This window comes from Leopardus geoffroyi, chromosome A3, assembly GCF_018350155.1.
Source record: "Leopardus geoffroyi isolate Oge1 chromosome A3, O.geoffroyi_Oge1_pat1.0, whole genome shotgun sequence".
Lineage (NCBI taxonomy): Eukaryota > Metazoa > Chordata > Mammalia > Carnivora > Felidae > Leopardus > Leopardus geoffroyi.
The window spans coordinates 18,045,925-18,072,533 of record NC_059336.1 but is presented as its reverse complement, the minus strand read 5'-3'; the positions used below and the strand labels follow the sequence as shown (position 1 = coordinate 18,072,533).

Here is a 26,609-nt window from a genome sequence, read left to right as displayed (position 1 = left end):
AGAAGCCAGACACTCACTTCCCTAATGCCAAGAAAATAGATTCAATTTTACATACATCAGGGTGATTTCAGAAGCAATTTCTACATCTCTAGTGTAAGCATTACTTACATTTTTTTCCCCTCAAATCTCATCCCAGCGGTTCCACAGGGCATTTTAAAGGTACCTGATGCATTCCAGGGTATTAAAAAGAATCCCCAGAGCGTGTTTGTGGCTATAGCCTGAGGACACCAGATGCATAGATAGAGTACTAAAATATTCAGTGACTCAAACAAATGCAAAATTTCTTAATAATTGAGTATACTGTCAACTGAACTTTTTTTCAATTTCAATGTCTTTTTTTAAAAGCAACGCCATTAAAAGGTATGTGTGTGTGTATCTGTGTGTGTATGCATATAAAACAAACACACATATCAATCATTTGGAAATATTGTCTCTAGACTTGAAAATGTCTGATTAGATTCTACTAGATAGGATTTCTCCTCCTCTTTGGCTGGCTAATCTACCTTGGTCTTGGATGCTTTCCTCTTAAGAGTTTAAGTTTTAGCCCTGGGGAATATAGTGATGTTTCCCCCTTGAAATCCAAGAAATCAGTGTTACCCAGGTTTCCACTTGTGATCAGAAAACTTAAGATCAAATACCTAGAATTTCGAGGTCATGTATCTTTGACTATAATAGTTTTGGCACTCAGACTTCCCAAAAGTCTTTCCATTTTGACATTCAGCCTTCCCAGGCATTTTTACACATGGAAAAAGGTGTGGACAAGAATCTGGCCTATATAGGAAAGGTGTGGGGTGAATGGGTATCACTTGGCCAGGATTGTCTATCAGCTAGACTTGTTATTGAACTTCCTTTCTCCCAGGGAAAGCAGGAGAATCAGTGACAGATGAATATAGATAGAGACTCTCAGGGATCTTCAGATGGGCCTTTCTTTCAGGACACACCAAGTCCATTTCCTTGTCAACCCTTTTTCTGCCTCTCCTGGCTGCCTATGTCACTATCGCCTTTTTCTGGGCCCAAGGGAATGTATGAATCCCAGCGATTCATCTGGGTTGAGAAAGGAAAAAGAGCTGGCTTCGTGGGCAGGCAGACTGCACACTTGCTCTGCTCTCTGAGGAAAATGCAAGTTAAATATTTGCTCATGAAATAATCAGTATGCGCTGTTAGACTTTGTCTTTAAAGCCATTACACAATCTTAAGAAGTGTGCAGACTTAGCATTGCCAATAATGGGCAAAATGATAGCATTTGTCTGTTGAGATGATGCAAAGGGAAGGACATGATGCCACCTATGTTGAATTTTTGCCAACATGTTAACCTGAGTGCAATCATGGTGAAGAAAATCAGATAAATCTGGATTGTGCCACATTCTAGGAGACAACTGGCTTAGACTTAAAATGTGTCGATGCCCTGAAAGAAAAAAAAAGGAGGGAGGGCTGGCTGTTCTAGATGAAAAGTGATGGAGAGACATGATGACCAAGTATAATGTGAGTACCTGAGTGGACCCTGGATTAAAGCAGCAGCAACAACAACAACAACAATAAATATTTTAGGACCAGTGAGGAAATTTAACTATATGCTGGTATATTCGATACTGAAATAAGGTTACATTTGTTGGGTCAGATAATTTTATAATGGTTACGTTGAAGAGTTTTCCTAGTTCTTAGGAATTCTCTGGAAGTAGAGTGTCATGATGTCTGCAACCTACTTCTAAATGGTTCCAAAAATTTTATAAAATTTTTATATAATTTTATATAATATAATTATATATATACAGGATATTTTTATATATGTATACATATATAATATATAGTATGGAGTGAGAGAGTGTGTGTGTACAAATATTGCAAATGTGAATAATTGGTGAGTCTAGGTACAAGGTAAAGGAATATTCATTTTACTATTTTCTCAACCTTTTTATAGGTTTAAAACTAATCTCCTTCCCAAGGCGGCATGTCAATATTTGAAAATGGCTATTGCTTCCCTCAAAGTTCAGTGTTCTTAATCAGTGTGCCTGTAAGAACCGTCTAAGTGGCTTTTACAAAATCCACATCCCACCTTACCCCTCCCCTCATCTCCCTACCTCTCTTCCCTCAGGAGATTGTGATTTAGTCAGTAAGGTGTAGGGCCTACATATGTGTATTGTGAAAACTTTCTCAGAGGAGTTCTGTGCTATACTTAAGATGAGCAATCATGGGTCTAAGTTACCCTCAGAACATGGATCCATCAGGAATTATCTATGCAACACTGAGAAGGTCAGCCGCATGCACTGAACCTTGGCTACCTTACCTATAAAATGGGAACAATCATATGCAGTATCTCACAGGGCCATGGTGAGGACGAAGATGGTCTATAAATATTTGTTTCCTTTCTTTCTTCATTTTCTCATAGAACCCCCCCCCAACTGATCATATCTAAGTGATTTTTACAAATTATGGTTTCTTCCATTTGTCACACACTGTGTGGAGGACATTCATTTGTCTATGCTCACATTCCTTTAGATTTCTTGAATTCCCTAATCTGGAGCAGAGGCTGGGGAATCTAGCATTTCTATTAAATCTAGGAAAAAGAATTGTCTTAAAGAGAGATGAGAACAAAAGTTAGTTTTAGGTTACCAGTCTTGAGATTTTCCTTTGGATAAGGTTTAACTTTGAAATCTTAGACCCTGTATCAATTCTGCGTGAGGGCTCAGGTGCTCTTGACTAAAGGCCCCTTGGAACACTGGCTATAATTTGGACCTGGCTAGGCTTGGGAGACATGGGTTCCAGGTTTGGATAGGTATACTCATCAGCCTTGGGACATTGCAGAAGTTGCTTTTCTGAGCCTCAGTTTCCTAAGCACTCAGAACAGAGATGGCAATTAGTGGCACACCTACCTAACATGGTTTATATGAAACACCGTTTTGAAAACTGTAAGACACTCATTTCAATGCGGCATGTTTTTCTCCTTATGGGCATAACTACGTCCTCTTTTTTTGTTAAACTACTATTAGTTTTAACCTGTATCTATTTATTTCCACAAGCAGTTAAGATGGCTTGCCCCATTTCCATTTGCTTTGGGGGAATATTCTTAAATCCTCCTTTTCCCTCAAGATGGGCTGCCCCAAGTCCTTGCCAGGGAGAACATTCATCCTTGGAACATCCAAGGAAGCATCCCAAACCCATACCCTACAGCATCTGACCACTGTGAGGGGTCCACAGCAGAGGTACCAGGGTCAAGCTGAACCATGGATGTTCTCTTTCCCTTAGCTGGGTCAACTTACTGAATCCATTAACATCCTGAGAGCTAGAGGAGAAGCCTTCATCGTTGTGACTGGCGCTGAGCTTGGTGGTGGGTTTGTCGGCTGAGGCCACAGGCCCCATCTCCCTCTGGGCTCCACTCTGTGTCTCCTTCTGCTTCTTGGCCAGCTTCCTTTGGGACATGTGCAAGGGGAAAAAATCACAGTCAGATGGTTCCAGCTGCATTAAAGCATTGGAAAGATCAGATTGTTCTTCCGCCCTACCCATCATCCTCAACCCCCAAACCTGGTTCATTCTCCAGGAACAGAGAGAGTCAAGATGGGTCCTCCAATGTCAAGATGGAATAAGCCTAAATCCTCCTGAAACCATTAATGGCTTTCATTTATTCGGAAATATGAGGCTTATTCTGGATCATCTCCAACAACAGGTATGTTCTTTACTTGAGCTTAAAATCGGAAATCAATGAGACTTACATGATGCTTCCTTGCTCTCCTTTCGAAGTGGGGAAGAAGCTGAGTGGCCCTTTCTGTTCTCATGGCTCTGAATGAGAATCAAAATGGAGTCTGACCTTTCTCAGGGACTAAGCTAATAAAATAACACGCCAAACAATGGACAACTGAAGTAGAGACTTGTGGTTGGTGAAGGGTGAGGGTGAGGGTTAGTTAGTCCTGTAGCTCGAAATGAGAAACTTTAAAGCTGAACTTGATGCCTGATGATCATTCATAGGAATGAAAGACCTTCAGAACCAGATGGGCATTTATAATAATACTACTTTAAATCAGTGATTTCCAAACTGTGATGGAAATTAGAATCATTTTGAGAGCTGATAAAAGCACGCAGAGGCCCCAGCTCATGGAGGTAGGGCAGGGTTAGGCCTGTGCATGGCCACCTAGTTCCCCAGGTCATTATGACACCATCTACTGGATGTTAAAACCATTGGTTTTGGCATCAGGAAGACCTGGGTTCATATACTATCTCCGCCACTTGCCAGCTGCATGACCCAGGGCCAGTTCTTTAACCTCTTTAAGTTCTGAACTCGTCCTCTGGGTACATCAGTCAACAATGGGACCAAGCTCCTAGGCCTGTGATGATTAACTGAGATCATATGTGAAACACATGGAATACAGCACCTGGCACACAGTGAACATTCAATACGTGACAGCTGCATCCTTGTTTTTATATCATCCCTGCTGGTCCAACCACATTCTAATGTCCAAATCCCCCTTCAAGAGACCCACTGTGAAATCTCTGGATATCAAGTAGTAGAGATTTGGACGCCTCCCCAGGCAGCTGAAGGTTTAAAAAGTCGTTCATATGGATTTGAAACCTACTTCTCTTAAATTTTAACCGGTTGTTCTTAGATCATTAGAAGTACAAAAATATTACTAACCCCTCTTGCATATGACAGTTTTTCAAACATTTCTAAAAAACCAATGCAGTCCCTCTGAGATTTCCCCACATTTCCAATTCTAAATATAGCTATTATGTTCCTGTGATACGGAAGGTGATGGACACATTAAATATCTTGGGGGTAAATTATCCCAGGTCTCTTGCTCCATTTTCCATAGGACTTGGTTTCAACTTCAATCTTAATCACTCCTATATCAACATGGAAACAACAGATCTCCCAGAGGAGTCAAATTCAGGAAAAATTTTTCCAAAATTGAGCCTGCCTGGTCATGAAATATGCAGTTTCAAGAGGAATGATCTCCCTATCAGAGGAGGTATGAAATGAAGATAAAACCTAGACACAGAAGTATTTTAGGGGAGTTCATCTAGGATGAATTCTAGTTTGATAGTATGGGGAGTAACACCCTTCCCATGGATCCCTGGATCTAGATGTGGACTGCACGGAAGAATGACAGATGGCATACTCAAGTGAGAATGATTTGGGGAGACTTTATGTGCAAAAGGACTACTGACAAAAGTAAGAAGGGTGAAGGGGAACCTAAGGTCCACTATAGTGACAGGTGAGTTGTTGGCCACCCACGTGTCCAGAGGGACAGGCAGAGGAAGCAGTCACTGGCACCCTGAAGGAGAGAGTCATGAAGATAAGACCACTGGCTCAGAAGCAGCAGCCTTCTCTCGAGGAACTCAGTTGATCCTCACATGGCAGGAACAAGAGGCATCAACACCCTGGCTACATCCTCCTCTCTCCCCCTGACCAATGAACAGTGGGTCTCATTTGCTCAACCCAACTGGAAGCCAGAGGCATGGGGTCCAGGTAGTGCTAGCTCTGGAAGCAGAGAGCTCAGTAGAGAACCAGGCAAAGGACTCTGGATCCAGGAAACCCCCACCAAGAAGAGAATTTTATCTCCTCCATTTTGGCCAAAATTTGAAAACAAATGCAGCCTAAAATGGAACCCACGTACCCTCCCTCCCTCCTTCTCCCTTTCCCTCCCTCCCTCCCTCCCTTCCTTCCCTCCCATCTTTCCTCCTTCCCTCCCCTCCTCCTCCTCTCCTTTCCTTCCCTTTCATTCCCTCCCTTCCTTCCCTTTCCTTATTTTCCTTCCTTTCTTTCCCTCTTTCCTTCCTTTCTTTCTTCTCTCCCTCCCTCCCTTTTTTCCTTTCTTTTCCGTTTTTCCCCCCATTGGCTTGAGAAAAGAGCAGTTCTTGGGAATAGGAATGCGTCTTTTGTATATAATGCTCTAGCCACAGGCATTCTGTTCCAGGAGTCAAACTATTCCTGGTAGACAGAAAAACAACCAGAAAGGAAGTACTGGATCAGTGTTGGCAGTCAGACAGGGGCCAGGGGGAGTGCCAACGAAGGAAAAATGAGTGGGTCTACTGCTAATGACATTTTGAAATTTTATTCTTCATTTATTATCAAAAAGGAGTGTGTTTAAAAATGTATATGTGACCTTCTTAATCATAAATTAGAAAAGATATACAGCAGATCCTTTGCCTCTATCTAAGCTCTGCTCACATTGCCCTGGCAGGAAATAAAAGGAAATCCAATAAGAAAGTTAACTTTAAAACTATAAGTGAGTGTGTACAAGAGGCTTTGATATTTCCGTAGGGGCATAACTCCCAACCAATCCCATGCCATTAAGGGTAAAATAATATGGAGAGAGTTGTCTTGGGCACAAGTCATTCATTTCCAAAGGAATAATAATAATAAAAAAAGGCCTTGCTGCATCTGTGGAAAATGGCCTTTTATAGAAATGTTTGGGTAGCTCTGAAAACCTGGATGAAAAATGAAAAATTGAACTTCTCTGAAACATAGATATTTAAAAACTCGACAACCAACTGAGTTGTAAAAACTAAGGAGTATGGCATCCTTAGTATTCAGCCCATGGTTGACACTATGTGTTCACGATGATGATGCTATATAATAATTTTAAAATGTACAGACAGGTGTTTTAGCAGCTGGAAAACACAGCTACAAAGTAGAAATAGAAGGAAGGGATGTGGAAAGAAAGAAAACATAAAACTATAGTTTTGGGATCTATATCCTATCAGAATTCAAAATTTAAGAATTAAAAAACCACCTTGGTAAAACAGGAAAAATCATTTTATTCCTATAGCCATCAAGTTAACTCAGACCCCCCCTCCCTGTTTTTCCTTAAGAGAAGGGGGGAAATCCAAGCCTATGAGCAGGGCATGAAAGACCTGTAGGCTATGGCTCTAGGCTTCAACTCAGCCTTATCTTCCATACACACCTTCTCTTAGGGAACACCAGCCACCTCATCTTCACCCCCCAACCATTCCTCAATACTATACATTCCTTAATATGTCCCCATTCTTCTCCACTGGCCCCTCCTCTCCATCCTTCAAGGCTCAGTGTCATTCAAATGTCACATCTCCTTGAAGGTTTCTCTTGCTCCTCTACATAGATTTGTGATTTTCTCTTCTTGGTTGACTCATTCACTGAACAAATATTTATTGAGCACCTACATGTACCGGCTTCTGCTAGAGGTAAGATCACAGTGACAAAAGCCAGACATGACCCTGACCTTCACAGAGCACGGAGACTAACGGCAAAGACAGGTGCTAAACAGATAAATACAGACACAGCTATAAAATCACGAAAGTGATGAAAGCCAGGGAGAAGAAATGCATGGAGCTAAGAAACACCAATGGTTGGTCTGAACCTTCTCAGATCAAGGAAGTCCTCATTGCCATGCCAGCTAAGCACCTGTTTAGTTGAATTGCAGGGATCCAACTCTCCCACCCACTAGGGCAAGAGCCTCTTGGGTGAAGGGTTTTTGACTTCTTGCACCTACTCTGATTTCTTGCTGAGTGTCTGGCACACAGCCAGTGCTCAATAAATTTGTTGTACAAATTTATATTTAAAAGTCTACAATTTGAAGTGCAGAAGAGATTGCCATCCTACTCCGACTGCAAATTATAACCATTTTAAAAAAAGATGCATACAAGGAAAGAGGAAGAAAAACTTGCACAAAATTAGTTTGTGACCTGAAATATTTCTACTTATGAATATTTCTGGCTGACAACTTAGCATTTTCTTCCGGTAGTTGTCACAGAATTCTTGGGATGTTTGCAGAATTAATGGAATGCTCACAGAAGTCAGATTTTTTTTCCCTCAAAGCCCACAGTATAGCCATAGCTATAAAATGTTTTTTTTAACCACATAAAATAGTTACATGATACATGGGAGAGTCACATAACTTATGGAATCTTCAGATCCTTCAAGATTCAAGTACTTGTGACTTATGAAACTTGGAATTTTTTTCTCTAGTTGTTCTGAGATTCTTGCCAACTGGGTCACACAATTTCACCAGTAGGGGGTACCAGAAGCTGGTAAAAAGAGAGCACTCATAAGCCTATCTATTCCTCTGCAGGGACATTTCTAGAGCCGAAGAACATTTTAAGACATAGCAATCCGAAGTTTACTGTTTCTGACAGGCGGGGACAATGTGATGTGACCATAGCTCTTGGCATTCTTTCTTCTAACAGATCACTCTGAGGTCTTTCTGACCTTTGCTTGTTAGCTGAGTGAGGGTAGGTGGCAGGGGATGTGCCCATGATGGACCGTGAGTCCTATGATTTATTCTGAACACCACTCTTTATAAGGGATAGTGGCAGGTGGAATGACTCAAGGGAGAGGAATGCGGGGCTGTGAAGGGTTCTGAAATCATGCTCTGAGAGAAGAAATGTCTGAAACAATGGGGATTATTTTTCAAGGAGAAGGAATATTCAGGAATGCCCTCTTCACACATCTGACTGTCTGGCTCTGTTGTGGCCCCAGGGGCAGAATTAGAACCAGGTTGGCTTGAAACAAGGAAGAAAGAACAAAGTACAATTGCTTGGGTCTCTTTTGGAAGCACCTAATGCCTGACTGTCCTTCCCATTTTTAATTCTTTGGTAACCTTCTCTACACCTTTTAAGTCCCAACTCAAATGTCCCCTACTCGTCTCCTTCCCAAAGTTAGTAGTTTCTTCCTCTTTGCACATTAATTTGTTGGAAAAATATTTAATGAGCCCTTACTTTGTGCCAGTGGGTGTTAGAAAGAGATCATGATGTAAAAAGCCAGGCATGACCCTTGCCCTGTTTGGGCTTTTGGAAGTAACGCATAGCCCCTTATTGGCAAAGTTCCAATAGAGACTGAGAAGCCACTTGGAATAGAGGTGGTAGGGAATTGACCATCTGGATCCTGAAAAACCCTTGAATCTTTTCTGGGCTGGGAACAGGAGGCTCCAGCCAATGGGAGGAGAGTGTTGGGGCCTCCACCTAGGATTTTTCCCTAAATGTGAAGAGCTATGCCCATGCTCCTGGGGAGGCATGGATAAGGCACTCTTTCTTTTCCACATAGGGCTCATCCTCTGTTGGTATCTCTAGACAGTTTCCTGGGAAGCCACAAAGATTAGATAGAACACTGGAGCCAGAGAGAAATCCTCAGCCCATAGGAGGTGGACAAAGAAAATACAGAGCTGAGACTCTACTCCTATTAAAAGGTGGCACTGTACCCTTTGAAGCCAGGATGCTTCTGTGCTGACATGATCAGATCTCTAATTAAAGTGATGCATCAGAACTGTAAGGGAACGGTACCAGCCTCTCAGTTTTTTCAAGAAGAAGCGGGCCTGGACAGGGGAGGGGCTTAGCCAAGGCACACAGCACAATGGCAGAAGCCACAGGACCCAAACCCTGCTTTCTACCTGCCAGTGCACCTGTTCCAACATTCCTCCACCTCTCTTTTCAGAATGAAATTAGAAGTGCAAATTCAGTCCATGGCACATATGATTTTAGTCCCTTATGAATGCAGCAAAACCTCATTAATCCAAACCTCACTAATCCAGAACTACTGTAACTGAGGCAGAGGCTGGGCTTTACCACATTAGAGTTGGTAGTATAAATGAGGATATGGGTATGTGCAGAATTCAAAGGAGAACACACCTCTTTCTCTTACATCAGCAGGCAGAATGGCAAAGCAGTTAACACACTGGCTTTGGTGCCAGACAGCCTGGCATCAAAACCTGGCGCCATCTCAGACTAGCTGTGTGAGCTCTTACAAGTACTCATCCGTCGGCATGTCAGTTTCCTCCAGTCTGAAAAGTAGGTAACAGTAGTACTTTCCCAGAAAGTGGCTGCAAAATTAAATGGTATGTGGCTAGCAAAGCATTTTTCCCAGAGAATCATACACAGTAAGCACTCAATACATGTTCTCTGGTAATCTTTTAAATATAAGGAGTAGCCATGTTAATTTAAATGGCCTCATTATTTATGAAACATGAATCCTTTAGAGCAGATGCTCTGAAGAATGCCTTTTCTCTAAAAATGTTCTTTGATGTATTCTAGAGCAGTGCTGCTCGACCTTGGCTGCACGAATCGTTTGGGGAGCTTCAAAAATTATTGGTGAGATTCTAGTTTAATTGGTCTGGGGTGCAGCCTGGGCGTGTGGGTTTTCAGAAGCTCTCCAGGTGATTATAAATGTGCCACCGAGCTTGAGCACCACTGATGTAGAACAGGGTTGTCTCTGGACCAGCAGCATCAGCTTCACCTGGGAACATACTAGAAATGCAATTTCCCTGGCCCCACCCCTGACCTACTGACTCAGAAACTCTGGATGATTAATAATCTCTGCGGGCAGTTCTAACGCATGCTGAAGTTTAAAGACCCGGATGTTTGAGAACCCACTCCTTAGCTGGTCTGAATCAGTGAGGAGTCCCTATCATCCTTCACCTGTGGAAGTGGAGGAGCAGGAGGCAGGTGACTTGGCTGCCAGCCTCAGGGGTCCAAATATCTTCCTGTTACCAGAGACATGCCCTTTCCCCTTACTGGGTATTGCTTTCTCTACAGGGGGTAGTTGGCATCTTAGAACCAAGGCAGTAACAGATGCTATTTAAATGACTGTTACTGGTTGCAGGGTGTCCCCCTAAAATAGATGTTAAAGTCCTAACCTTTGGTACCTGTGAATGACCTTACTTGGAAATGAGGTCTTTAAAGATGTAATCAAGTTAAGATGAAGTCATCAGAGTAGGCTCTACTCCAACTGGTCTGGTATCCTTATAAGAAAAGGGAAATTTGGATGGAGACACACAGGGAGAAGGCATGTGATGACAGAGGCAGAGAACGGAGTGAGGCAACTAGAAGCCAAGGATTGCCAGCAGCCACCAGAAACTTGGAAGAAGCAAGGAAGGATTCTACCCAGAGTTCCGGAGGGAGAATGACCCTGTGACATATGGATTTCAGACTTCTACCCTTTGGAACTGTGAGAGACTAAGTCCGTTTGTTTTCTTTTTTTTCCCTCCAGGATCCAGTTGGTGGCATTTTGTTATGGAGCCCTAGGAAATGAATACAAGATCCATGAAATACTAAATCCCAAATCCATTTCATTTATTTCATAAACATGTAAACAGCACTTATTCCATGCTAGGCACTATTAAGGCTACTACAAACACAATGTGTTAGCTCCTTTAATTCTCCTAAATACTGTAGGAGATTGGTAAACACATCCCCATTTCACAGATGAGAGGGAGAGGCAGAGAGCGTGGAAGAAATTCATGGAAAGTCACCCAGGCTTTAGGAGACAGAGCTGGGATTCAAACTCAGGCAGTCAGGCTTCTGAATGTTCTCTAAGATTCCTTGCTGTGTCATGCTTAGCCAAGGACCTATATGTATCCACCCTTGTCCCAAAGCTTTCTCAGCTGGGTCCCTTCCTTTCCAGGCAAAAACGCACTCACATACATATGCACACACGTGCAGGCAGAAAGCTCACACTCACATCTGCTCACATCCTGCAGGCAATGCACATTGGGTCAGCCCATTACTTCTAGAACGTAGCTGGTGGGTCCTTCCTCCTCCACCCCCATCACCCTAACCTGGGGCTTCTATGTGTTTCCACTGGAATGGCGAAGTTATAGAAACAACCACAGCAGACGCCACCACAATTTGAAAGACTGAAGGATCCCAGCCACTGCCTGTCACCTCCATCTCTCTGCTGTCTTGCTCTCCATGTGTATGACTCTACCTGTCTGCCTCTGCTTCCCTCTTCCTTGTGGCTGCCCCTCTCTCTTTCTTGCCCAGGTGGGCTCTCCTATGTATTATGGTCTTTTCACAAAGGACAGACTCAGATTTAGTCTGACCATCGTCTAGCGGGCTGGCAGGGGAACCAGTGCAGAAGAGGGCCTAAGACAGATGCTAGGCCCTCCTCCCACTGCCCACATGGCCACACTATCTCTTGGACCCTGCAGCAGAACCCAGAGGGAACAGCATGGGCTCTGGAGCAAAGAGTGCCTTGGTTCAAGTCCCAGCTCCAGTATTTACTAGCTATGTGGCCTTGGACAGTTACTTAGCTTCTTTACAACTCAGTTTCCTTATCTTTAAAATAGGATGTACTTACAGTGAATGCTTATGACAACTGTTTGCAATAGCTACTAGCTTACAAATACTAATGAACTTATGACAGGATCTGTCACCTACCAGATAAGCTCTGTGTTAAGTGTTTGTTAAATAATAAACAACGAGAAGGGAGTAAATGCCTCATAGGAAAGTGAGGACAGAATCTTTGGCTGAGACAGTGCTGAGTTCCCGAAGTGCTTTCAGGCCACTGAGCTCTGAACCTCTGGGCAAAGCGAACAGCCCTCTGCTGTTGGTTCTGTGGAAATGGACTGTGGCTCCAGGCTAACCTGATTCTAACAAGCTGCTGAATCCTACTTGCGTCTCCGCCTCTGAGACTATCAGACTCAGTTTCCTTCTCTGTAAAATGGTATTTGATAGGCCCTTGTTCACAGAGTGACTACGATGATTAGAAATAGTAAGTGTACATTCCTGGCATGGTCTTTGGTACATAAGAAACACTCCACAAATGCCAGTTCTTTTTCTCTCCCTTCTTCACACTGGCAGTCCGCATGCTTTTCCCCTGCTTTATTTTTTACCTTAATTTTGTGTTTGATCTTCTCCCTGAGATGAACACTCCAGGGAACCAAAATGACTACTTTTTCTCCCGGCACCCTGCCCTACTCCATCCATACCTTGCTTACACAACCACAAACCAAGCCAGACTCTCGGACAGATGTTTTGCTCCCTGTCCTGTTCTGACCCTCATTACCGGTTACAGAGTCTTGGATTCTCTGGGCTGGAATGGCCTTTGGGGCTCTCGAGACATTCTCCCACCATGGCTGGAAGGTTCCTTGCAACATCCCCCAACAAGTGGACATGCAGGTCCTGATTGTCAACTCCAGTGACAGGGACTCGTCATGTCTCCAGGCAGCCTCTTCCCAGAGAGACGGGTGCCTAGATGGGGATGTTCTCTGAGCTGAGGCTGAGCTGAACTATGTCTCCTGTCCATGCCCTCTTGGATGCCCTGGGTTGGGCTACCTGTTCTACCCAACCAGCCTATACATGGATGGATGGATGGATGGCCACAAAGCCTTCAGACTTTACTAAACTCTTCTAAACCATCTCTCCTCCTTCCTGAGGCTCTGCAGCTATTCCTTCCCTAGTTCACTGAACCACCTTTTATACTCCACATCCCTGTGCCCACATCTCTTCTCAGACCTTGACCCAGGGCCCTCTCTTTCTCCCCCTCCCCCCACCCCACTACAGGCCTTTGGCTCCCTCCAGAAACCACGATGGCTTGCTGGATGGCCAGCCCCCAGGGTCATCTCCCCTGCTAGACTGTGACCACACCAGCAGGGGCCATGCTGGCCTCGGGCGCTTCCCACTCCCCAGGGCCTCATGCAGTTGCTGGCACAAGCACCTGCTGAATTAACGTATAAACAGATCACAAGCCCTTTAAGTTCCGTCTCGAGCACTATGTCTTCCAGGAGGCCTTTTCTGATCTCTCCCTGATGGGACATACTTTACCTACATTTCATCTCCTAGTCATCTTCCTGCTGTTCTCACCATCCTTCATTATAACGGCTTCCATAACATCCATTAGTTCACTTTTCCCTAGCACCTAGTTCAGCACTTGGCACAACGCTGTAAAAGCTTTAAAAATGTTTACTGACTAAATGAATGAATGAATGAGTAACACGTTTAATTCCTTTATTGTTGCTCTGTCCCATATTTGAGCATCCCCATGACTTAGACCTGACACTTTTAATCTATTTCTGCACCAAGTGTCTGTACTGGAACAGGTCCTTCTTATTATTCTACAGGAGGGGCCTTTCTCTACAGATGGTGCACGATGGAGATTCTCAGACCTGAGGGTGCGCCAGAATCACCTAGACAGCGTGTTGAAAACAGGGATGATTAGGCTCCACTCTCAGAGTTTCTGATTTGGTGAATCTGAGGTAGGATCTGAAAATCTGCATTTCCAAGTTCCTAGGAGATGTTGGAACTATACTTGGAGAACTGGTCTATGGAATGTCATCTCCAGCCCCACTGTGGATCACATACTACTTACCTGCTGTCTATTCTCCATCAGTCACCTCAAACCTTATTCCCATCCCCAACCCCAGCTCATTTCTCCTAGAACTGCCTGTGAGCACAATATACTCTTTACTCAAGCATTTCCATTTTCTTGGGGCTTCATCCTAATGAAATAATAATAAAAATACATGTATTACGTGGACATTGGAAAACAGCTGTGTGTATGGCAGGGGTTCTTGATCTCAGCACGATTGAGGCGTGGGGCCAGAGAATTCTTTGCCGCATGGGCTGTCCTGTGAACGGCAGTATGTTTATCTGGTTCCGTGGCTTGTACCCACCACCTTCCAGGAATGCCTCTCGTTCCCAGGTGTGACAAATAAAAAATGTCTTTAGGCACTGTCAAATGTCCCCAGGAGGGAGGCTGGGGAGGGCAGTACTGCCCCTGATCTACAACCACTGGTACAGACAGGTGAATATAACAGTGTAACATGTAGGAAATACCAGCATGTGCTCCATACCGTGAAAACACTTGTAACCCTCACAGCAGCAAGACAAGGGAGTGATTATTTCTTTTGTTTTATAGGTGAGGAGTCGGAGGCCCAGAGGTTAATCCCAAACTCATAAAACAGGTAAAGGGACCGGGAGGGAATGGAGCCCCGATTCTTTAGACTACAGAGTCCTGTTCTCCCCATTAGCCTGTTCTGCAGCTTCTCTTCAATTGCAAACCATCAGTCACAGCCTCATAAATGTCTACCGATAGGGGATTGCTTCAGTAAATGATGGTGCATCCCCCGGATGGAATATTATGCAGCTATTAAAATGATAGAGTGCCATTAAAAATGAAAACTATGTAACAACACTGAAGAATGCTAACTGGCTTACATTAAGTTAAAAAAAAAAACCCAGAGAATGAAACTGTGTACCCTGTGATTACCACTGTGAGGAAGCGTGTCTATGCTAACGTGTTATATGGAGGGTATTAAGGATAATTTTCATTTCTTCTTTGATAACATTGTTATCAGAATGTCTTTGCCATCATTATTTTTAAGTAGCAGCAGGGTAATGAAATTCAGGATGTTAGGTTTTGTCATAGGTCTTCCTTGCACCTGAACTGGTGGAACTAAAGCTTCTCTAATCCTTTGAGTGTGGCAGGGGTTTGATACGCTATCACTTCTCCTCAGATAGCACAGTTGCATGTATGTTTCTGAGCCAGGACATCTCTCTTTGAACTGACCCGCTTCCCCTAAGCACAGCAAGCTGGAAGCACAGAGGAAAACATTGCTGAAGGCATCAGTGTGGATCACTCGGGGAGCCAGGGCTGTGAGAAGCACGCGATGTGTCTGTCAGAGGGTACCGTGCACTGCACTGGTTTCATGCATTATGCATCAAGAGTGGCCTGGCACCCTGGCCCGGCCGTGCGGGAGAAGGCTTGCATAAGGCACATCTGATGAACTGATTGGAATGTCAAAATGTCATTAAGGATAAATTAATGGATGTGTTACTTTGGCTGTAAGAGGCAGAGCCAGCAAGACAACAGGCTGCCGGCGGGCTGTTCCCTAGCCCAAGACAGACGGCGTTTGCAATGGAGATTCATGGTCTTTATGTAACGTGAGGTGCTTTGCAGGGAGAAGAACAAACAGAAATGCTCCAGCACTTAAGCACCGTAAAATCACAAGCATGAGATAAATTAATTAGCGTACACTAGGAAGGCGGCTGGTCTGTCTGCACTCCTGGGGAAAGCCAGAATGGATGGCACTGGGTTGGAGAGGATGGGTCTCAACACCAGACTCCTAAGGAAAGCAATTGAATTTAATGTGCAATCATAAACTGCAGCTGATGGAAAGATAAGTCTGGTCTGTGTTCATTTTTTCGTGGATGCCATTTCTGTCTACTCCTCCAAGCTCTTGGTGTCTGTGGGTCAAATATCTTAGGTGACCAGGGAGACTGGCACCACCACCGCCACTTGCTTCTGATGCCATGGGGGAATCAGTACTTTGACACAGGGGAAACTCTCTGGGAAGCCTGACTTCCCTTGGGACAGCCTAGATAACGGTGGTCCATTATTCTGTGATGGGAGGCTCACTACCCCACATTCAACCTAGTCTATTGTTGGACACGCATTGTTAGAAAGGCCTTTCTTACTTAGGCTTCTCCAGCATCTTCCTCCTTGCAACATAACAACAACAACAACAACGACAACAAAGCAACAATGAGAGTAGCTAATGCTCACTGAGCATTTGCTAGGTGCCAGGAACTGTACTCTGGTAAAGTCAGCACCCTATCTTGGATCAATCATCCCCACTTTATAGTGTAGGAAACTGAAGAGCAGAGAGGGTGAGAGAGATACTCAAGAGCACAAGGCTAGTGCATGGTAGAGCCAGGATCCAAACCCAGGTCTGCCTAAAACCAAGTCTTAACATCTTAACCATCACATAATTCTAACTGCCATAACCTCCACTCATGGAATAGAGCCTGGCTTTCAGAGCAACACAGAATGTGAGAAGGCAACACGGATGGAACTAACATTTTGGGTATGTAGTGGGTACTTTGCTAAGTACCTGGCCTGGGTGAGCCTAATCAATCTTTTTTCTTTTTCTTTTTTTTTTTTTTCAATATATGAAGTTTATTGTCAAATTGGTTTCCATACAACTTTTTTTTTTTTTTTTAATTTGAGAACAGTTGACACACGATGTTACTTTGGTTTCAGGTGTACAACACAGTGATTCAACTTCTCTGTATATTATATACTATGCTCACCATAAGTATAGCTATCATCTGTCACCATACGGCACTATTACAGTATCATTGACCATAATCTCTATTTTATTGTATTCCCGTGACTTATTCATTCCACAACTGGAAGCCAAGCCTATATCTCCCACTCTCCACTCATTTTGTCCCTCCCTCCACTCCCTTCTCTCTGGTAGCCATCAGTTTATTCTCTGTATTTATAGGACTGATTTTTCTTTTTGTTTATTAGTCTGTTTTTTTTTTTTAAAGAATCCAAATGTGATGGAATCATATGGTATTTATCTTTCTCAGTCTGACTTACTTCACTTAGCGTAGTACTGTCTAGGTCTACCCATGTTGTTGCAAATGGCAAGATCTCATCCTTTTTTATGGCTGTGCAATGTTGCAGTGTGTCTGTGCACACACGCACACGTTTGTCCTTTCTTATCCATTTGTCTTGTCTAATCCCTCTTTCACGCAATAGCCCTGTTTGCTTGAAATAAGTTACTATTTTATCCAACTGAAATCTTTTTGTCTTTGTTTTTTGTGTTACCAAGTGCAATAATTTTTAACATACGAGAGTTAGTTATATTTCCATATATGAACAATGAACGAGTAGAATATGAAATTTAAAAAATGGTGCCATTTAAATAGCATGAAAAAATGAAACATTCAGGTATAAATCCACCAAAAGATGCAGGGATCCTGCATACTGAGAACAACACGTGGATGATAAAACAAATGAAAGTAGACCCATACAGACAGAGAGACAACCCCATATTCCTGGGCCAAAAGACTCAATACTGTTACGATATTGATTTTCACCAAACTGATCTATAGATTCAACACAAGCCCAATCAAAACCAAGCAAGATTTCTTTCAGGTATCAACATCTGATTCTAAAATGCCATCGTACACTTATTTTTTTTTTATTTTTATTTTTTTATTTATTTTTGAGACAGAGAGAGACAGAGCATGAACGGGGGAGGGGCAGAGAGAGAGAGGGAGACACAGAATCGGAAGCAGGCTCCAGGCTCTGAGCCGTCAGCCCAGAACCCAACGCGGGGCTTGAACTCATTGTACACTTATTTTTAAAGAAAGAAGGGGGGGAGGAAGCTTTCAAATCTTAACTGTCCAGAAAATGAAACCAGACACCTGTTGTCATGGTAAATATCATAATCATCTGGGTACATTTTTATATAATGTTATTCTTCTATGTCTGGCATAGCTGAATTTGAATAAAATCCTCTCCATAGCACAACCTTATTCGTAAGACATTATAAACAAAAACACGTTAAGAAACAAAAGTTTGCTCTAAAAAATTAAAAGTGGGACTCAAAAAGCCCGTTTAAGAAATAACAAAAATCACCCCCAATCTTATCTTTCCTTTAATCTTTGTCCTTATTCCTCCAATTCAGATTATAAAATTTCTTACAGCTAGAAAAAGATGAATGACCTTTTTCCTGTTTGAGTCTTGTCCCATTTAGACAGTGAGTGTACTTAATGGAATAAGGGGGTGGGAACAGGTGTTTTTCTCTTCTTTTCTCCAATTATAATTTGGAACAATGGTTATATACTTTCAGGCAGTGACCAACACTGGACTTAGCTCATGGCATACTCCACCTGATCTCAGAGGGCATAGTTCCTCCCAGTTCTGCTGCCCGATCCCTGTCACAACCACCTCTCAATCCATCATGAGAACACAGTACCAGTCACTGGTAACTCTGTTCCATGGATTTCTTTCTTCAAGTAGCCTGTGACCCTGTTCAGTTGGGTGAGACTTCATTTCCTTGCATTTAATGATACTTCCTCACTGGAGTGCCTTGAAAGTTATAGGAGAGATCTGTATAAAAGCACTTTCTAAAGTGCAAAACACCAGTAGACATATAACATAAAATACAATAATAGCTGCAATGTACCAAGCACCAACCATGTACCAGATACAAAATTAGACGCTGTACACATGTTGTATTATTTTATGTAATCCTTGGTAAATCCCCAAGACAACCCTCCAATTTTGGTATCACTGTCCTCCTTTGACAGATGAGGAAACACAGGCTCAGGTTAGCTTAGAAAGGGGCAGAGTTCAGGGTCACCTGGGTGGCTCAGTCAGTTGAGCGTCCGACTTCGACTCAGGTCATAATATCACAGTTCAGTTCCTGAGTTTGAGCCCCACACCAGGCTGGCTGCTGTCAGCACAGAGCCTGCGCTGGATCCTATGACTCCCTCTCGCTCTCTGCCCCTCCCCCGCTCTCTCTCTAAAAAATAAATAAACATTTTTAAAAAAATGAAAGAAAGTGGCCAAGTGCAGGATTCAAACACCAATTCAGTCCATGCTCTTCTCTTTACAACATTGCTTCTAGGTACTGAGTATGGTTTTCCTCACCATTGAGAGCTAAGGCAAAAGCACTGTTTAATACCCTTAAGAGGTGAGAGATGAGATTATAAAAGTATAATTTATTGAGCAAATTGCTCCCAGCTTAGATTACTACACCTGCATAGTAATATAGTGGATGCATACACTTTGAGCCAGCCACTGATCTCCTGGAAAAACCTTACATCCCACATCTTCACAGTAGTTTTGCTGTAGAAAGCAAAGACAACACAAAAGAATAGAATGAGATCCCTTATTAAGTGTATCTGAATTTAGAGGTTTCGCTAGAAGTTCTCTCTTCATCAGATGTCCAAGTCATAAACGATGTGGGAAGGCAGAATAAAGTAAAATGCAGACTATCTTAGCTTTTCTTCATTTCTAAAAACGTTCATTGTCGCTAAGCTATTTTCCAAAACAAAACAAGCCTTCTTTAATCTTAAGGCTCGATTTGGTTTATAACCTTATTAAACCACATTTTCACTCGTTACAAAGTCAAGCCTCCCTCTAAAAACCGGGTCTTTTAATACTTCTACTTAAAAAAAAACAAAAACAAAAACAAAAACTGTGTGGTTTCCATATACCCAACAATACCCACCCTTTTAGAATGTTTTGCCCAGTGGTTCAAAGCCATTGGAATTAAAAACTGCTCCAGAAAGAAGCTCAAACAATGTTTATTCTGATAAAAATCAGATTTCACAAGCAGAAGTACTGGGCTCCTTGAGGTTTCACTGATGAAGAGAAGGCTCATGAACACCTATTTCCTAGGAGACAGATGATGGCTGAGGGGTCTTTACTCCTCACAGTGGTACCAACACCACTAAGAGGAATGATTGTTATGATAAATTAAATAATATTTTAAAATGTGCCTGGGCCATTTTTGCCATTTGTTAAATGGCGTCTACACATTCGTGAATAGCATACAGATTGTCTACCTCAATACCTAAAGGGAGGAAACAGTGTTGGCAAATAGGGCTCTGTCTTCTTTGGACTCTGCCTTCCAAACTCGATTTCCATTAGCATAACCAAAGCTGTGTCTATTTGATGATACAGTGGGAACAAATTCCCAACTGAGGTTCTAGGTTACGTGGCCAGAACAAGCCCTCGTGCTTATCTTCCAAATGATTATATTCCATGACCCTGGATTCTCAAGGTCTCTCAGTTGGATGGTTCTTAGCCATGGTTTCAGATTAGAGTAACCTGGTGAACTTTAAAATGTCTAGCCAACCCTTGAGACAAATGAAATCAGTTCTCCAGTCTTTATGAGTTGTGACTTATGGTACTCTCCCTACCTCGCTGCCCTCCTCAAACATACACTCTGAACTCTGTGGCCAGGAAGGAGGCGAAATTCCTAACGTGACAATGGGACTGTTCACAACAGAGTGGCCCTTCTGCATTCTGAGACCCTTTCCACTTTTAAGGCAGGTTTTGGTAGTGACAGACCTGTCACTCTCCAGCTCTTATTTTAGAAATAACCACGGGTAGACCTTCTAACAACCCCAGCCTTTTTTCTGTCCACTGGTCTACAAAGTGTTCTTGTGTTGAAATGATTTTGTCCACCCTCGTGACGCTGGCCAGAATCATTAACTGACTCTGACCTCTCTCATCGATATCTGCACGGATAGACGCCAGGAGGAGGCAGGTCTTATCCGATTACTCAGGGAGACATTTTGTGAGTTTAAGAACCACTATCTACAATAGACCCTCTTCATTCTATTGGGCAAATTCTTCTTCCATTTAACTTACATTTGGAAGTTACAACTTCTATCTTCCCCCAACCCCCGACACCACCCACCACGGCTATGTCCCAGCTCAGTTCTGCCATTTAATAAAAGACAACCATTCCCCTGGCACAGACATTATATCATTTAATTTCTTAAGATAATCTCATGAAGTGAGCACTAAAATTCCCAGTATACAGATAAGAAACAAACTCAGAACGCTCAGGATTCACAGCTGCTAAGTAGTGGCACTGGGATTCACACTTTCTCCTTCCTCTTTTCTTTCCCTCTCTACTCTATTTCTTTGTTCCCAACTCATTCCCCAGCATGTAATCTATTTAGTTATACAATGTGTGCATGCAGTATGTGTGTGTGTGTGTGTGTGTGTGTGTGTGTGTGTGTGTATTTCTAGACAGTGAGGTCAAAGAGAAATGTGGGTATCATTTCTTTGGTGAGGCACCCTCTTAAGTTGGTCCAGAGGTGTCTTTCCTCAAAGCAGATTCAGTGACTTCTTCCCTCTGCCATGTCTTCATTCTCCTCTTCCAAATATATATAACATTATTTTATAACTTTTTAATATGTGAAAGTTGCCTTTTAAGCTGTGAGCTTCCTGAAAGAAGAGTATTTCTTTCTAAATACTTAACGCCTGGCTCGGTACTTAGCACAAAAGAACAACTGCTCAGTAAATGCTCATGAATGAAAGAATATGTCACAGAAACAGCAATGTAGGTGTTATTACCCCCATTTTACAGACAAGACACTGAAGGTGGGACTCAGTCAAGTTCCTGAAGGTGCAGAGCCAGGATGCTGGGGCTCTTTCCTGCACGGCATAGGCATCCATCCAATAATACCTTGCTAAGTGCCTCCAAGCCCAACCAGACACCTAGGTACTAAGTGGGAAAGCACTTTGGAAGAGGTAAAGCTGTATATACAAATACGACGTAATCATTATCATCATTATCAACACTGCAGAGCTTAACTAAAGCACTTCCTTCCATTAAAAGCACTACACTGAAACGTTTAGAAAGGCATTTTCCAGTTTGAGCCCCTCAGGATCCTATCTTTGCTACAGCCCTAGCTGAAAACGTCGTTCCCACTCTGGGGATGCTTGCTAAAGGCAAGGGCTTTCAGAATTAAACCCATCCTGCCCTGGAGGGCCTTGAGGAGCATGGTGGTGGGCACTTCTGACCCTCGCTCTCTCCTCTGGCTGGTCCAGCAAAAGCTACAGTCACTTTTGTGATGCACAGTGAGCTCCCCCAGGCGAGAGCTATGCATGGTGATGCCCACAGCCCAAAGAAGAGCAAATGCCTGTGAATGAATGAGTGCCCAAGGATGAAGTTTTTAGAGTTTACTTATCATCAGCAGGCAACAAGTGGTGACCCCAATTAGTTGGTACACAGAGGGTCCACAGGCAATGATACGTGCACGTGCAGGGGAGGGGCATGCCACATACTCAAATCCACTTGTCTCCAGTGGACAAATGGAAGAGAAGCCAATGGAAATGTGGCAGACTGTGTTCCTTGAGAACTGGACTCTGAGACAGAGACTGACAGGCAGGAGATGAACTAGGAGGCACTTCTGGGGTCAACATCTATGGGAGGGAAAGGAAAAGACAGGTGAGGGAAGGGAAGGGAAAGAGTGGGTGGAAGGGGAACTTGGTGATGCATGGGAAATGAAGACTTAAGGCAACCCCATGGGAAGCTCTGAAGCTGGGGTGACTCTCACACCCCCGTATTGAATAGCTACTGGATGACCTTGGATGAAGCAGCTCTGAAGGAAAAATGATCCCAAAGGGGGCTGTCAGCCAAGAGTTGTCTACCAGCAGTAATTCTGGTCACTAGGGGAGTAAGTCTTTCATTCTTTAAAAAACAATTTTTTTAATTAAAAATTGAAGTATATAGTATTATATTAGTTTCAGGTATACAACATAATAATTCAACAATTCTATACATTTCTCACTGTTCACCAAGATAAGTGTACTCTTAATCCCCTTTATCTATTTCATCCATCCCCACCACCACCTCGTCTCTGGTAACCAGTGGTTTGTTCTCTGTACTCAGGAAGTTTTTTTTGTTGGTGGTCTCTTTTTTTCTGTTTTGTTTCTTAAGTTCCACATGAGTGAAATCATATGGTATTTGTCTTTCTTCAGATAATTTATTTCACTTAGCATTACACCTTCTAGATCTATCCATGTTGTTGCAAATGGCAAGATCTCATTCTTTTTTTATGGCTGGGTAATATTCCATTTTATATACATATATGTTTTATACCCCCCCACACACACACATACACTTCCCCAACCTCTTTATCCATTTTTCCAAAGAAGACACACAGACACGTACAAAGATGCTCCACATCACTCATCATCAGGGAAATGCAAATCAAACCCACAATAAGGTATCACTTTACACCTGTCAGAATGGCTAAAATCAAAAACACAAGAAACAACAAGTGTTGGTGAGGATGTGGAGAAAAAGGAACCCTCGTGTATTATTGGTGGCAATGCGAACTCAGGCAGCCACTGTGGAAAACGGTATGGAGGTGCCTCAAAAAATAAAAAAATAGAACTACCCTCTGCTCTTATAATCACACTACGAGGTATCCACCCAAAGTCCTTCATTCGTGAAGGGAGCTGTGAGTAGCACATCATAACTTTCTCCACGAGAACTTCTCTTTCCAAGCACATTTTGGTATGTCACTGCTTTCTGTCAGCAGTATTCCCCATACTCCTGTTTACCTGCTTTACAAAGTTCAAATGCATTTACAGAACAGAAGCAGAATCACAGGCAGACCTTTCCAAGCCTCAAGGCATCACTAAAACCTAGTTGGGTTTTAAAACTTAAAGTATAAACTTAAAACTGAAGTATGCACATCTTCTATCTTCTTTGGAGGAGAAATGCTCATTTGTATCTTCCCTGATTAAGTTGACAGAGCCTCTGACTTATAGATTTGCTCTGTTTGGTATTTATGACTGATGTGTTTAGACTCTAATTCAATAGAGTGAACAATAAAGCATCCATTCAGTTGCAATCCCTATCCAAATCTATCTGTGCACATGATCTAGCCCACTGCATTTATATCTATCTTGTTGTGGCAGTATTCATTAATTTTATGCATTTATAATTGTGAAATGCAAGTACAACATTTCTAAACCTAAAACCAATATAAAATTACAAAAATACGTCTGATCCGAAAGACACCCCTCCCTCCATCACCATACGCCAAAAATGTATGAAGATGGATACTATCTTCAGGAGAATGGAAAAGCATAATTCAATGGGAGAGAAAACAAAATGGGGGTAGCAACCTCACACATACACCCACCTGGGTGCACTCATTCAAGTAATCGACACAGTCTGATGATGTCTGATTTGTTCTGGGCTCCAAGTTAGTCATCAGGAAATGAAAGATGAGTAACACACAGTCCTTGTCAACAAGGAGACAGACATGCAAATACACCACGGGCAGAATAACCTAAGAATTGTTCGTGAATGAGTGAGTCAGGGGACAAATGAATGAAGGCTGGATGCAACAACAAAGGTGAGGACACGGATATGGTCTGCCTAAATACGAATGGCAATTTCCCCCTTCAGTTGGAATTTTCCAGGCACAGAGGGTGGCTAGGTATCCCAGGAAGAGGGCCAAGTGCAAAGGTGTGATATTGAGAAAGGGACAGTTGTATCAGGGTGATGTAAGGGTGTCAGGAGAAAAGCTGCTCTCAAAGTAGGCATGCAAAATAAGAACTTGAGGTGTGTGCTAAGATGCAGATTCCCAGGGTGCACTTTCAAGGGGACCGAGCTGCTCCAGGGGGGTTGAGGGGGCAGGAATCAGTTCTCACCACAGTCCTCCCCTTGGCTGCACAGCAACGTGGCTGCCATCTCTGCCTGGCCCTCATGGTGACACCTTCCCCTTCCGCTTGTCAACATGTCTGCTGTCAGCTTTTGGTAATTGATACTTATCATCTCTAAACAGTTTCCTTCAATTCCCATCTTTTCTTCATTTTTATTTGAAGTGGCTGATGAATTACATAAAAAGCTTTTTGAGTATCTCTTGATATAATCATTTTAAATTCCTCTTTACATGTACTGAGGCAACAATACTTGATTTGCAACAGCCTATGATGTGAAAAAGTGTATGCACTGACCAATGGAGGTGATTTCTCACTTTGGTTGAGGATCTACTACATAATAAGCATTTTATTATGTCCTTGAATCCTTGAAAGATCTCTGCGAGGTACCCATTTTTAGTCCCCGCTTTACATCTTAGTCAACTGACACCCAGAGGCTGCACAGGAGCAAAGGTTGCCTTAAAGATAGAGAAGCAAGGAAGGGAAAGGGTCTGGAGGTAGCTAAAAATCATTGCCATTTCTTTTCTTTTTGAGAACAGACCATCTCCCTGTTGACTTCAGCTGTTATGGCTTTTAATATCATCTTGCTCTTCTCATTCACATGAGGAAAACCAGAAAGAACAAGAAACATTCTTAAGACACATTTGCCCCTTCCTGCCCATGATACCAAGTAATTGCAGTGAGAGTTCGGAGAAAAGCACCATTCCCATGGGTGGAGAGAATCAGGGAAGACTTCCTGTAGGAAGCACTGTTAGATCTGGACCTTGAAGGGTAGATGTAGGATTCAAATATGCTGGAATGGGGAAAGATGGGAAGGATATGGGAACTCAAGAGTTCCAGAGTCTCTGCAGACAAGGCCCAGCCCAGGTCACTGTTTTCTGTCTCCATGACACGTGTACAGGCATTTACCTAAGGCTAAGTGGAACAGTTAAGTGCTCTCTCTCTGCTGGAACAGTTGGTAAACAACTTAGTGCTTTTGCAAGAACTGCTACACTAAAATGTCTCTGTTTGAAACAATTACAGTGCCCATCACACACCTTGAGATAAATTAATCTGTGAACACATTCCAATTCTTTATATCCTTTTAAAAAGCAGACACTGAAGTGGTTGGGAGCTTCTTTACTATAGAGAAAAGCAAAAAGGCATTCTAGAGAGGCATTTCGGTTAGCTCGGAATGTAAGGAATCATAGCTGCTACTTTGTAGTAGCCACTCTACGTATACCCTCTCACCAGCCCTGGCAAAAACGCAAAAACCTGGGGAGTTAACATTGTTATCACCACTTTGCAGATGAAGAAACTGAGGCTCAGAGTGGTTCCATGTATGTTCAAGGTCTGAACAGTCTGACATAGAATTGGGATCTAGGTCTGACAACAAAACTCACATTATCTCCCTATTTTTTAGCATGTGCTGGACAATGAAGGGCCCCATTGTAGACTCTTCTCTGTCCTTAGGCCTCAATTCCTTTGGTCTACAGCTCTGTTTATCCTGGTCATTATTAGCACTCTGTTGGTCCCTCTTCACTCTAATCCCCTAGCTACTTCTGATCTGGCAGCCCAGTGCTCTCAGATCTGACCAGCTGGCAAATACCCAGGATGGCAAAGACAGAAGTGCCTCAAGGGTGTCCTTGTCAGCCAGGAATAGCTACCACTTCTTGTCCCTAGCAAGGTACTGATGTCCATGAACAGAACTGAGGTTCTCCAGGCAGGTTGAAAGCACCCACTTGGGGTCTACACCTAAGAATGGAGTTCTGAATCTAGAAATCACGGGTGTCAGCATTTCCTTTTTGTTCCCTTTTCTCCACCTACATTCATCTCTCCATCCTACAGTCTCACAGAACCTGTCATGCCTCCCCTCTGAGGCTGCTCCCTATCCCCACTTTGCCTCCAGACCTTCCCTTCCAGACGTGCCCTCCCCCTAACCAGCCTC

At 43.0% G+C, this 26,609-nt stretch overlaps 1 protein-coding gene across 15 annotated transcripts in view; it reads right to left on the bottom strand.

Moving 5' to 3' along the window:
* The window catches only part of PTPRT (protein tyrosine phosphatase receptor type T), a 1,070,511-nt gene that overhangs the window by 134,644 nt on the left and 909,258 nt on the right, over positions 1–26,609 (bottom strand). For 10 of the 15 annotated variants that reach the window (XM_045444562.1, XM_045444566.1, XM_045444563.1 and 7 more), the window contains one exon: positions 3,258–3,406. In XM_045444562.1, the coding sequence (XP_045300518.1) occupies positions 3,258–3,406 (149 nt within the window). Of the gene's footprint in view, positions 1–3,257; positions 3,416–26,609 lie in introns of all 15 variants that reach the window. The other 5 variants (XM_045444560.1, XM_045444565.1, XM_045444561.1 and 2 more) reach the window with 1 other exon arrangement.